Source organism: Larimichthys crocea, chromosome VIII, assembly GCF_000972845.2.
Source record: "Larimichthys crocea isolate SSNF chromosome VIII, L_crocea_2.0, whole genome shotgun sequence".
Lineage (NCBI taxonomy): Eukaryota > Metazoa > Chordata > Actinopteri > Sciaenidae > Larimichthys > Larimichthys crocea.
Genome location: NC_040018.1, coordinates 23,938,252 through 23,952,365, shown reverse-complemented (window position 1 = coordinate 23,952,365; position 14,114 = coordinate 23,938,252). Strand labels below are relative to the sequence as shown.

Here is a 14,114-nt window from a genome sequence, read left to right as displayed (position 1 = left end):
GAGGTCACGCTTTATAATATACATGACCTATCCTAAACAGTGAGTCAAAATCACAGTTCAAACATGATGTGGCTGGATAAATGTGAAGATAACTGAATGTACAGCATAAAAGTTCAACTCAAATTATCATGATGGAACAGGGTGTATTGTTTATATCCCTGCTTATTTTAAAGGACCAGTGTGTAGGATTTAGAGGCATTTAGAGGGATTTAGAGGGGCAGTGTTAGAAGTATACCCTCCTACTACAGAGGCTGTGAAACATTTAAAAAATGCCCTATCCAGAGCCAGTTGTTTAGTTAATCCATTCTGGGCTACCATAGGAAACATGGTGGTTCAACATAGTGTACGCAGTGAAATAAGACCCGTAGATGTAGAAAATGTTCATTCAGATATCAAAAACATAATGATTCTTATTTTCAGGGGAATAAAAACATATTTATGCATATTCTAATCCATTTCTAAGTAGAATTGTTATTTGTATGTCCACTAATTATTAAAACACATTCACATGACATATTTAGACATAATAAAGTGTAATTCAGGAGAGTTTGCAGTAAAACAGTTTGGTGAAGCTCCTAATTATCTACAGGATGTGTAAAATATCCCATGAAGTGTCACCACTGATGAGGGTTTACACCGCTTCGTTCGTTTTTCTGTTTCCCACGTGTCATCAGGAGTTCTGAGACTTTTTTGCCGCTACATTACATAATGTTGCAGTCTTTGTGTCTAATGCACCAGCAACTGAGGCACCACATAATTACTGGACCCTTTGTAACTTTGTCGGCCCCTTCATGCTGCCTTGAAATCTCAAAGTAGTGATGTAACACGTGCTTTACCTTTCTTTTCTTGTGATCTGTACAGTAGTTGGAGAATCTGATCAAACAAAAAAGAACATTGTAAACCACACTGGTAAGCCTATTTACTGTAAAATTAAAAACAATAGTTTCTTACCTATGCAATATTGCTCTGTAAGTGTCAGTGTTACCAGTGTCAGTGAGAGGCACAAATCTAACCTCAGCCTGTTGCTGTTCAAATGGATTGAAGCTGCTGATCCTCCGTACTTAATCAGGGTCATGGGGTTTTATGATGGAGGCAACGCGGACAGCAATGCTTCAGATTCTCCACTCCACCTGACCTGTATATTGATGAAAACCTGCATAAACTCCACAAAAAGATACACCCAGTCCCAGCATTTAAATCCTGGCTCTTACTGTTAGGCAACCACCTGAAAACAAACAAAAAAAAACATCACATAGAATTGTGGCAGGCAATAATCCTTTTTCAGTGAGCAATTTTACATGTCACAGCAGGAAACTCACAAATGTCAAGGAAAAAAGTAATGATGGCAGAATTTGTTTTGACAGTGTGCATGCAGCACGCTGTGTCATGCCTCACTGGGATATTGAATAAAGCAAAGTCATTGTTAATGTGAGTCACACCTGTGCTTTTCTTTTGTTTAATCTCTTTGAATTTCTATTCATACACTGTATGACAACACATATTTCATGCAATGCCTCTTTTCTACTTTTGTGGTTGTAATGATTGTGGTGAAAATATGACAAAGCATTTTTGACCTGGCTTAATCAAGAGTACAGGTACTCTTTACAGCAATGTCGTGCTCCACACATTTGCAGATAGATAGATAGACAGACAGATAGATAGATAGATAGATAGATAGATAGATAGATAGATAGATAGATTCCCAAAGTTCAGAATTGATTACTGTGACATCAATAGACAATAGACTGAATCTACAACACAATATCATACCTCATCGGTCAGATGTGGGCTCACCCGACAAAGCTTATTGCTGTGTGGTCTAATGTCAGCCTGTCTGGGGATTCTTGAGCCACAACTAGGCTACACCACTATATTCAAACCAGGCCAGCTGACTTTCTGTACTGTGATCAGACCCAGCAACATCAAAATGTCAGACCACATTTCCTGTTCTGATTTCATATCCATTAATTCTCTGTTCTGCGTTTTTCATCATTAGTGCAGCAGAGCCACCCGGGCTGTTGTCTGTATATCATCTATTATTTCGCCTAGAAAATTCCCTTCCTCCTGCATGAGCACAGTGGAAAACAAACAGACGCTCATTAGCATGTGTGACCCGTTGGTGGTAAACAGGCTTATTTCCACATGAGTGCAGTGCAAGAATGGATTCCACCGGGACAGTCGAGGTAGGTGGGCCCGCCGGCTGCCTTCATGGGGACTTTAATAGGGACTTAACAAATGCAAGTGGACAGGCACAACATTCTCTGGCACAGGGAGGTCATGTTGGTACAGTGAGCACTTGTTAGAGGGTGACTCACTGTATTTGGTCTCTTGGGTGGCCACCGATATTCACTTCATTTTTAAATGTGCAGTTTTTTTTTTCTCTCTCTCAGTGCTAATTGTTGGATTGTGACGGATGCCGAGTAATGTCTGCCAGAGCTGAGGTAATGTGCGGCGTTCAAATAATGCCTCTGTGCTTTGCTCTGTGAAGTGATGAAAGCGGCCTGTAATTACAGGGATAATCAAAACTGTCAGGGGCTCTTCTATGGACGGTTTTGTTTACTGTCTGCCTCCCTCACAGCATCACAAGCTGCTGGCCCTCCACTTCCTAAGTGTGGGCCTCAGACCTCAAAAGATCATTGCAACTGTACCTGTTTTTGTCTCTAACAAGTAGTAAAAGTCAGTGTAAAGAGATGAGTTGTTTTTAAAAATCCCCATGCAGCCTAACAGGGGTGCAACTTTAATTGTCTGTCTCTCCACATATTAAGCACCCAAAGCTACAATATGGCTATCTTTGATTCATGTTTGTTTTTGTGGTGCTCACACAAGGCTATGGTTGTCAGGGTTGCTGGGGTCCATATCCACTCCAACCTCCCCTTCATAACAGCTATGCAAATATAATACAATACACATTTAAATCACGTGTTTAGAGGATATGCATTCATATTTTCATAGTTTTCTTTAGCAAATTAGCAAATGAGTAGTGTTAAGCTTTCCCCCTCCCCTCTTGTCCTTTAGTTTACTCTAGATTAGGCTGCAGTTGGTTCCACTCCCCTCATGATGGCAGCATTTCGGTGTCTTCTCAGAGGAAAAACCCAGTCCAGTGTTGTTGTTGCAAGTGTTATTGCTACAAGGCTCCATAAGACATGACTGCATGATGAGATGTATTTGAGGCACTAATGTCCCATAATATTCAGTGTCTATTCTGAAAAAGTCATCTGACACTGACACTGACTTTTACCTAGCCAGGATATACAGACTATGCCTTACATCAACGCACACCCTGATTCAACAATATTATTGATTATTAACGTTTTAATATTCTGCATTTGCACATTACCTGCTGTATACTTTGTATATTTCTGCACAAACTGCTCAGCTCTTTTCATTTTAGAACTTATTATATATATGTGTGTTTATATTGTTTATATATTTTTAATATTTGATTTTTTAAAAATCTTTCTTATATTTTGTACTTAATGTTTGTTTTGCACCAATAAGACAAATTCCTGGTATGTGAAACCCTATTGTATTATATTTCTTAAAATATAATCAGATTTTTCATAACAGTGCATGAAACAAATGATATAAATCTCATACTGTGGCCACATAAGGCAGACACTTGCATATTAATTAACACATAGACATATAAAGACGCATGTAACGTGTGAATGACGGGTCTAACCTTTAACAGTAGGCCATACAAACATATAAAGACACGCCAGTGACTGCGTGGATTGATTGCGAGTGTAATTACAGGTGGTGCAGACAGACACGATCTGTGTGTATGGGCAATCCTCTGCTGCGTTAGAAGCAAAACAACCCCGATCCTGGATCAGCATCCCGGATTTTCTTCGCACCGCGTCGTAAACGAAGTCGCTACGGCGGCGATCAGAGAAGAGAAGGCAACGCTGAGGTCTCACTCTGTCCGGATTTTTATTATTATTGTTATTGTGAAGATGTGAGAAGAATGTTGTGCTTTCATTAAATGGGAACTTTAAATATAAATATATATTTACAACCTCAGTGTCCCGTGTGAACGTAAAAGGGAAAGACTGTGTCTCGTTTGCTGTGAACTGATAATGAAACAGTGACGAAATGTGGCGCAAATATCGTTTAATTCAAACACGGATCAAACTGACTCACCTGTGTGATGAGCACCAAAACCAGTCACTATGGTAACTGCTCTCCTCTGTGGTGGCTGAACTGCGGTAAGAGCAGAGCATGGGAGCGACGCCCACATACACAGAGCGGGAGGCGGGGAGTGATCCATCCTGTCGAAGCGGAGACGATCTGTGCGCACGGCGCCGTGTTTATAGTGAACACGGCAGACTGCAGACTGATCGACGGAGACTGTGTGTGTGTGCGTACCTGTGCATTAATCTGCCTAACTACGCTGTCTGCTCAGCTATCCATCGTCGGAGGAGCATTTAGAGAACCGAAAGGACTTGACCTGACCCGGATCAATACGGTTAAACACCCCCGTTTTCCCGTTGATATGACGGTGAATTACAGCCACCACAACAACGCGGTGTGTGTGTGTGCATGATGAGCGGCTGAGGAGGAGGAGGAGGAGGAGAAGGAGGAGAAGAAGAAGGAGGCTGCGGTCTGAAACCAGATTTTATCCTGGATATTTCGAAACTAACGTCGTGTCGTTCACACAAGGGGACCGTGTATCGATTTAACATGTTGTTTCACGCCACATGCCTCCCGTTTCCATCCTCATTTTGAACGGGGGTCTGCCGACCCGCTTCTCTGCCTCCCGAGGACCCTCCGGCAGCGGGATGTTGGACGTTTTTTCCTCCAGATATGGAGCGTGAAGATGCGGATTACAGGAGGAATCCCCAGCGCTAGTCGTTTAGCCGCATTGCTTTTCATTCTGCATATCTGCGCAGTGTGTGTTTGGCAGAAAATAAAAACTGTGAAACTATGAGTAAATATTTCCAGCTCAGAGCAACAAATCGTTAATTTTCGTGGACTCCACATCGTGAGCTAGCCTGCATGTAGTAGCTATATTAGCGCCATTAGCCGGCTAACAGCTACAAGGTGCTGGCTGGAGATTAAAAAAAAAAAGAGGCTTTTTTAAATAATACCGAGCAGGTTTTTGCCCACGTATCCTCCCTTCAACGTATTTATTCACAGGATTTGGGAGGATTTACTCATCCAGGAATGAGGTCTCGAACGGAAAGGAGCCGCTTGACCTTGTTTTTGGGTCTGATGCTGGGTCTGTCGTCCTGCCTCCGGCCCGCCACCGCAGAGAGTAAGTAATGCCACTCCACACCGCTACACACGGGGGAAACATTGTTTTTTCCATGCTCCCACACACCACGTTTGCAGCGAAAACACAATAATACACTTTATATGTTGTATAGAAATAATTCACCTAATATATCAATAGAAACAAATGTGGTTTAACACATTATATTTCTGTATTTGTGGCGGAAACATTAGAAAGATGAGTGCATTGTTTACAGAATGACGTTTTGTGGATACAGGATAGTAGATATGAATTAATGCTGCGTGTGTATGTTTGGAAATACATTTATCTTAGTGCTGAAAATCGTTTAATATGTTGTGTTGGTAAAGTTTGGGTGAGTATTGCGATCTAGATTCTAGAAAGTTAATTCGTAATTATTGTAACTTAGACACCACACAAACAAAATGACTCATTGTATTGGTAAATACATTACTATGACTCAGCCAATGGAGAGAGTCAGTCAAGTTTTATATATACACACACATGCCACATTGTCATCTGTGAGTCACAAAGTGGTGAATTTAGAATCAACAAGAAGCAGAGAGGTGTCTGTGATCTCAACGGTAAACCAGGTACAGAAATAACATTTGTGAAACAAACTAACAAACAAACAAAAAAAGTTAGGTTATTGAGTTTAGTTTGGCTCTACGGTCAAAAATATGGTTATTTTCTTACCCATGTGAGGAAAAAGTGCTGCAAACAGTGTGCAAACACAAGTCGATAGTCACCGCTTGTACAAAGAAACTTGACAAATCAGCTCAGACAATTTAACACAACAAGTCAGGCACACAGACACTGTATTTCATAATAATTTGGAACAATTTATTTCTTTTGTTTTTTTTGTTCTAATCTGGTTAATTAGTTGCCAGGTGATCTTTATTAAATGGACACATACTTTAAATAGGTTGTTCCACATTATTAAAGGATCAGTGTGTAGGATTTAGTCGCATGTAGTGGTGTAGTTGGATGGATCGCTGCCGGTCCAAACTTGAGGAGAGATTGAAGTGAAACGTTCAGAAAAACACTAAACTCCCTGTCCAAGGGCCAGTGTTTAGTGTGTCTGTCATGGGCTACTGTAGAAACATGGTGGTGCGACATGATGAGCACTATGCGAGAGATCCTGCAGCATCTGTAGATCTAAAAGACGCAGTCTAAGGTTACAAAAACATAACAGTAATGAAAACATAGTTTTGTATATTATATTCCATTTCTGCCATATTCTGTAACTTGAGCCCCTTTAATCCTACACACCTTTTTCAGTTGGTCAGTGTCATGTAACATGGGGAGTAAGAAAGATAAAAAATATCAGAAAATAAAAATTATGAAATGGTACAGTATCTTGCAAAAGTCAAATCAATCAATTAAAACAATCAATATTTAGCAAAACCTGAAGAAAGAGATTTATGGTCTGTTTTTGTTGACAAAAACAGACAATGTTGGTCGGATAAAGGCGTATTAAGTTTCTGTCGGGCAAGTTAATAGTGTTAAAAGAGGAGCTATTAAAAAAAAAGAAGTTACTGTTGAGTACAGCAGCAAACAGGTATTTTGACTATGGACTCTCCAAAATCTCTAGATGCAGAATCCTCCTGAGGCTTGCAGTTGTGCATAAGGCTGTATCCCGGCCACCCTTAGCTGTTGCTCGCAGTGAGCTCAGAAATACATGAAAACTATATTATTTTTGATTCACTGACGAATACTGTGCAAACTAGATGGCCCAGATGGATTAAGCTCTGGTGAACGGTGGTGAATGGTCATCTTGTTCTAACAATACTGCAACGTTGGAGGTGGCGCAGTGATGTTTTTGGGCGGGAAAATTGCAAAGTGAGTCCCTGATGGTGTCAAAATGACCTCAGCAGAATATGTGGTGTTCCTTAGGACCATTTCCTGCTATAGTTTAAAAGGAAGAATCGTGCCTAGTTGGAATAAAGCACCATCCCATAATGTAAAAAAATACTGTTCAAAAAAAATAATCTCCTGACCTTAAACCTATTGAGCACCTGTGGAGCATCCTTAAAATGAAGATCGAATGAAGATTGTGTGGAAGTATTTCTCAAAACAGCTTCTCTGGGAGGCAATACTGCCATTCTCAAGGGAAATACAGGCGAAAACGGTCAACAGACATACAGATTTAATGGACGAGACGGTTCTTAAAATGATCTCAAAGAAGGGCTCATGTATTAATATGTAATTCAATTTGTAAATATGTTTTCATTTATTTAAATTAAAATCTGTTTCAGCTTAATAATTTGGATCAATGTGTTTGGGTATGTACCAAAATAATTTGAAAAGAAGCTGTCGTCAGTAGTTTTGCATGGATATAGATGATGGTGTTTGTCAGTGAACTGAAGATGAAATGATCCCGCCCGGTTGAGTCCATTCGGTATCAGATGTTGTTTGCAGGTTTATTTTATTTCAGGACTATAGAAACATTAACTTTTCATGGTTTCTGATGAGACAACCTTTAGACCTGAGTCAACACAAAATGACCTGGGCGTTCTTCTGTGTGTAGGTGTTCTTTTTTAAAAAGTAGTGAACTTTTCAACATTCCCTTATATATAACAGCAACTCTGTTTGCCTAAAGGTGTCACTGTGCTTTTCTTTGGCAGAACACAGTTGTTGATTTTCCTTTTACTAAACAAACCTGGTCATACCTTGACCTTGGAAATGTTGCAGCAGCAACATCCTCCCATCAGGTAAAGGATTGGAACCAAAGACGAGCTGAGAAGTTGTACTAGTGTGGTGATAACCCATTAAAGTAATATAAACTTTTATAACAGAGCTCTGAAGCGCACATCAACACAGATGGAGTGCAAGGAATGGGACTTTCTAGTGACTAGCTACTGCATGGCAGCATATTGATGCTCACAGCTCCTGTCAGCTCGTAAACCTTCAAATTTAATGAATTTAAAACTTATATATTTATTCTGAATTTCTTTTTATGTGTTGCCATCTGAAAATTTTCCATGTCTCCAGCTATACTGTAAACTAGGCTTCCTGATTCATCCCATTCATCATGACATGTTGGGGAGGGGTGGGTTGGGGGCTTGAACCAGGGTCTGGGTTTTTAAATAGAACAAGCCAAAGTACATTCGCAAGCAAAACAGACTAAGTTCTGTTGATTGGAAAGAGTGAGGAGCTTGTGAACTGTGTGTCATGGGGTTTACTGTTAGCCCCAGTGGTCAGAGGACAAACCTGGGGGCAGCAGAGAGGTTCTCCCATCGAAGTCCTACATTTATTCTCACTCCGGTGTAGAGCTGTGTAAAGGTGCCTTGTGTGGCTAAACTCTGAGCATTCCTGCTGGTTTACTGTATCAGTCGGGGCTAAAGGGCAGCCGGTAGGTTTGGGTTAACCAGGTTCAGCTTCTGTCGCTGCAGACGTGTGGCCTTTTTATGTGAACCAAACAAGTTTTATCTGTCAGGAATAATCTTTCACTAAAGCTTCTCGGTGCATTTCTTCTCACCTTGCCTCTCATGTGGAAAAGTATCTATGAATACCCCCCCCCCCTTCCTCGGCAGTCTGTCACTAACAGGATGGAAATGAGGAGTAAACAGACTTGCTGCAGTCTAGTGGCAGTGTATGAAGCACCAGCTTAGAGTGCGTATTGCTTCCTATTTCTTGTCTTATAGGGCTCCTAGTGGATTTCCGCTTATTGTCTGCGGATAGTCCGGGGTTCTGCAGCCATCTGGGAAAAGGTTATCAAAAGTAAATATGTGATCTGGAGTCTCATCAAAGCGGCAGAGATAGACTTGTGTACTCAGCTGTTTTAAAATGTGTCAGTAAGGGAGCAGAGGGAGGGAGAGTCATTAAGCTGCTACACCTGCTATCGGTATTCACGCACAAGATGTAAATTATGATCAGAAAGTTTTGTTTAGTACCTTCACGAGCAAGGTCAGGAGCAGTTCCCATGAAAGATGGCCATGCTGGTGTTGCAGTGAGGCCACAGAGGGTGAGGCGTCAGGGCTGTGGTGATGTAACGTCACTAGGCAGTGTGTCTTTTTACAGGCCCGGGCGCTGGGACTGTATTAACAGGTATGCAGCCTCGCTGAGGGGTGCTGACAGTGTGCACTGACAAGTAGATTACAGAGAAAGACATAACCGCCATACCAGCACACTGCCTGCCTTAAATCACACCAAAGGCCTTTTTATAATGGTTCACCAAAGGATCTCACATTCTCTCTAGAGAAGATTTAAACCCTCAGCAGTTTTGGTGGAAAAGCCTACAGCTCTTAACCCTCTTATTTTATGTTTGAAGCAAATTATTTTCCAATTAAAATGCCAAATTGCAAAGAGAGGTTAAAGACGTTTTAGCAGAGCGTTGGTACACTACAAGCCACAGCTCCAGTGTGCTTTGAAACTCGTGTCACAGGCAGGGTTGAAAGAGGTCAACCATGGGAACGTTTTTTTACATTGGATATATTTGTTGCCTGTAGAGTTTACTGTGGTAATACATGTTTTTTGGGGGGAGGAATTATAGGACAATCGTAAACTTGTTTTAGCCATTTTACTATCTTAATTTGCACAAATGGGCTCAACTTCCTTTTGTCCTTTTTTGTTGGTGTCTGTTGCCTCTTTACATAGGTTTTTATATATGTTTCTGAAAAGGACGGAGGAGTGTCCAAGTTGGAGCAAAGCAATAAATATGTGAGGCTGCATCAAACTGGATTAATCACTGCTAGTTTTCAGTTCCTAAGCACATTAGGTCTAAAATGTATTAACTGTTATGTTCACATTAGATAAACTGTGTATATTTTCTATATGCAGTCCCATAATTCTGAAACCCACATATTTAATATTTGGTTGTTCAGTCATATGCAGTCATTAGTCAAAGCTTTGAAGTTCACATGCATCAGCAGACAGTCTTCCTTGGCCTGTCAGGCCTGTAGTGCCAGCCACCTTAACTTGTTGTGCAGTTTTTAAACCTAAGGCGATAAACAAGATTTATTTATAGATCCTTTCTCACGATAATAATCTAAAAGATAAAAAAAAGAGACTGTGCTTTCTGTCCTCTGAGCTGGACTTGCTGTGACATTAGGAATGGAGGTTTGCGTCATTGTGTACTGGAAAATTACTGTCAAACCTGAACTTTGTCACACCTGAGTTTAGTTTTTAACACACCTTTAACATTTTTCTTGTTTAGGGGTTTGGTCACTGCCACAGAAATGCTTTTCATTAAGTACAATATATTTCTGAAAATGGCTGGAAATTTCCTTTTTAGTTCCTGAAGTGGAAAAGTACATACAAAGTTTGTGAACTTTAGCAGAAATATTCCCTCACTGATCAACAAGTGACTGATCACCATTGAGGGCATAATACTCTCACATACTCATAAGTTGTTTTACCACCACAGCTTGCATCAGGGTAGTGTCATACAATCATAGTAGCTTTCTCTGTGTGCGACTGACTCCAGAGCTGCTGTTGAGTGGTTAAATGTCAGTAGTGTCATTGAGCTACATAACCAAAAGATACTGATTTGTTATATAGTAAACAGTCCTGGTTATTAAAGAATGAAAAAGACGTTAGACATTTAGAAATACGGGTTTGTGGACCACAGCAAAATATAATTACATTTAATTTGACCAGTTTAACCCAACAGTAAATTATTATTTGTTAAATCTGTCTTTGTTTTGTTTTGTTTTTTAGTTATGTGTTAAGTTATAGACCATTTCCAATATTGTGATGTGTCATTTGTGCTATGCCATCAAAGAGGTTTTGGAAAAATTTCCATCTTGAGCAGAAAGGTTCAGGGTGTTCTTTTGGAAATTCAACTTTGTTCCACCTCAGTCGCACTGTGGTTTCTGAAGAGACACCACACATGTTTTGGGGAGCTACAGATTTCTGTAACTGGAGTACTGCCTGTAACTGATTTAATAATCTACACTGACATTTAACATCAGTATGCATAAAGCACAATTCAGCACATCATTGGATATTGTTGGTTTGTTGGAGATTAAAAACAAAAACATGCATTTATTGTTGAGTTTATTACATATTATACCATAACTTAGATTCTTAGGTTATGCAAGGATGTGTACAGCCCTGAGGCATGACCTCCAGTGTGGGAATATGCGTAGCTGGTGGCGTATTGCTGTGCTTCTGGTTTTGCTTTTAGGGAAATGCTTTAATAAAAAAAAACAACAACATTTATTTACATTTGTAAAGTCTATAACAACAGCCCTAATGTTTAATTATAAAATGATGTAATTAAGTAAACACTCAATTGTTTGTTGGGTTATACTTTGTCTTTCCCAAACCTCTGTGCGTAACATTCATACAGTAAAACTTTATAGACCAGTATTAAGTAGCAGTGTGACAACCTGTTAGTTTTTTTCCATGACTCACTGCCCTCCAGCTTTTGAAGTCTAAATCCTCTTCACAGTGTTGTGCGATAATGGCCTCCATGTTTCTGTGGGTGCTGCCGGGGCTTCGGGTTAAGTATTGTTCAGAGGATAGCACACAGGTGGGAGTAAAAAGTTGGAAAAGGCAAACACTCCACCCATCATCACCAATCATCACGATCATGCTTAACCAAACTTTTCCTGATGCGGGTCTGGATTATTCATAAGGCCACATTGAATTCAGGGGAGTGCCTTTCTTTTAAAAATACTTGTCTTTGTCCTCGTTTTGGTTCAATGCATTTTGGTCTGGATCAAATCGGGAGTCGACTTGACTGTTTTCGTAAATACCAAAGAATTACTCATGAGGTCAAAAACAAGGCAAATGTAAGCAAATCTGTTTTACATTGAACATAAAACTGAATAAATACATGTTTTTACAATATGTTCACATGAGACGGCAGACAGATGTTCCTTTGTTGTCTGATCAAAGGCCCAGGCATTTTAACTTCTGGCAAAGATAATTCTTAAATTCATTAGGTCTCAGCGTTTGCAAAGACTGCTACAGGTTGAGACTTTTCTGGAATGGAGCGCCACACAACATTTACAGCTTCTGTTTCTAAGCGTGTAAGCACAAATCACAAGACTCCAAGGCACGCTCTTAAATGTGTTAAATAATTAAAATACTTTTATTGTCATGGCATGGTCAAGTTGGACCTAAAAACAAATTCTGACGTGCTTCAGCATCAAGCCTTCATCAGGGAGTCAAACAGATCCCGTAGAACAAAAGGCCTTTTTTATATTGGTATCCGACCAATAGGAGTCTTCCACTTGGACATAGTAAGAGGGTGCGGTCATATAAAACTCACAACAAAAACAGAGTGTGTCTGTCTGTTAGTCTTTGTTTAAAATGTTATGGCAATCTATCTATAGTCGTTGAGATGTTTCAGTCTGATCCAGACATTCATGGTCCCCAAAGAGTAAACCCTATGGACTTTTCTTCTCGCACCACCAAGAGGTTGACATTTTAAGTCAAATGGATACATTGTCAAAATGAATTTAAGCACAGAGATATAAGAATTAATAGTAGTAACCGGTGAGTTCATTTCTGTCTTAAAAACCTGCAAAACAAATCACTTCAGCTTCAGCTGTACTTACACCGACTAAACATTAGCATTTGGCACATACTCTGCGGTGCCTCACAGTGCTGCTTCTTTGACTTTAAACTCTTGTTTCATGAAGAATGATGTTGCCACAGTACTTGTAAAACTGCCCCATGATCCATTTTGTGCTCTTGTTTAACATCTTTTGTCACATGTACTCCATTTGATCAAATGACGCCGTGTACATGTTTTATGGGTGATGTCTTGTATAGTTGAATAGTTTCTTTGCCTTAGATGTATTGCTGATGGTGGCTTGATAAAAGCAGACAGTAAAACCAGGTCATATTTGATGGATACAATAGCCTGAAGGCAGATAACTGACTAAACTTTATTGCACTGTTAACCTAAGCTTGAGTCTATTTACTTTGTCACCGCATGTTAAGTTGACATTGCAAAGCAAACTTGTTCTGTCAACAACAGAGCAACTCAAGGTTACTGTCAATATTTAAGATATTGCTGGATAAACATCTCTTTTATAAATATGATTTTTAGGAATGCAGAACATTGTTTTGTATATTGTTGGATTTAGCAGCTGTTTATTGCAAAGCATGTATAAATACATGAGGAAACATCCAGATCAGATGTAAAAATGTGTTCTTGTGCTTTTCCACTTAGATTTCTAGGCAGGTCTGTTTGATTCAAGACCATAAATTGTGATGATGAAACCGTTATGATCACTGTGGAAAACATCAAACAATGGAGTGATATTGTGAGATATTTACATTACTGTTAAATTTAATGGATTATGACCCCTCACTATCTCCCTTTGTTTCCCTCCTGCAGTCTGTGGTCCCAGGATCGACATTGGCAATGACATCAGTGAATTCAAACGTCTAGAGAACTGCACGGTGGTGGAGGGCTCCTTGAAAATTCTCCTCATCGGTGACAAAAACAACATCAACCAGGAAGTCTTTCGTTCCCTCAGCTTCCCCAAGCTGACCATGATCACAGACTACCTGCTGCTATTCAGGGTGTCCGGCCTGGACAGTCTGAGCGCTCTCTTTCCCAACCTCACCGTCATACGCGGACGAAACCTCTTCTACAACTACGCCCTTGTGATCTTTGAGATGACCAGCCTGAAGGACATTGGCCTGTACAACCTGAGGAACATCACCCGCGGCGCCATCCGCATTGAGAAAAACCCCGAGCTCTGCTACCTGGACTCCATAGACTGGTCCCTCATCTTGGACGCAGAGTTCAACAACTACATTGCTGGGAACAAGCAGTCCAAGGAGTGCAGCGATATTTGTCCAGGCATCATGGAAAACAACCCTCAGTGCAGAAAGACCATGTTCAACAATAACTACAACTACCGCTGCTGGAATTCCAATCACTGCCAGAAAGGTAAGCTGACTGTCACACATG

General features: G+C 40.3%; 1 protein-coding gene and 1 long non-coding RNA gene across 2 annotated transcripts in view; one reads left to right on the top strand and one right to left on the bottom strand.

The window, feature by feature from the left end:
* Positions 1-487: 487 nt before the first annotated feature.
* LOC113746323 (uncharacterized) lies at positions 488-4,248 on the bottom strand. The gene is made up of 3 exons (XR_003462745.1): positions 4,144-4,248; positions 952-1,225; positions 488-873 (listed from the first exon to the last, which is right to left on the bottom strand). It is a non-coding gene; the product is annotated as an uncharacterized LOC113746323 (long non-coding RNA).
* igf1rb (insulin-like growth factor 1b receptor) overlaps positions 4,197-14,114 on the top strand; it is a 48,446-nt gene continuing 38,528 nt past the window's right edge. The window contains exons 1-2 of the mRNA XM_010733088.3: positions 4,197-5,257; positions 13,533-14,093. Of these exons, the coding sequence (XP_010731390.1) occupies positions 5,167-5,257; positions 13,533-14,093 (652 nt within the window). The 5' untranslated portion in view covers positions 4,197-5,166. The remainder of the gene's footprint in view (positions 5,258-13,532; positions 14,094-14,114) is intronic.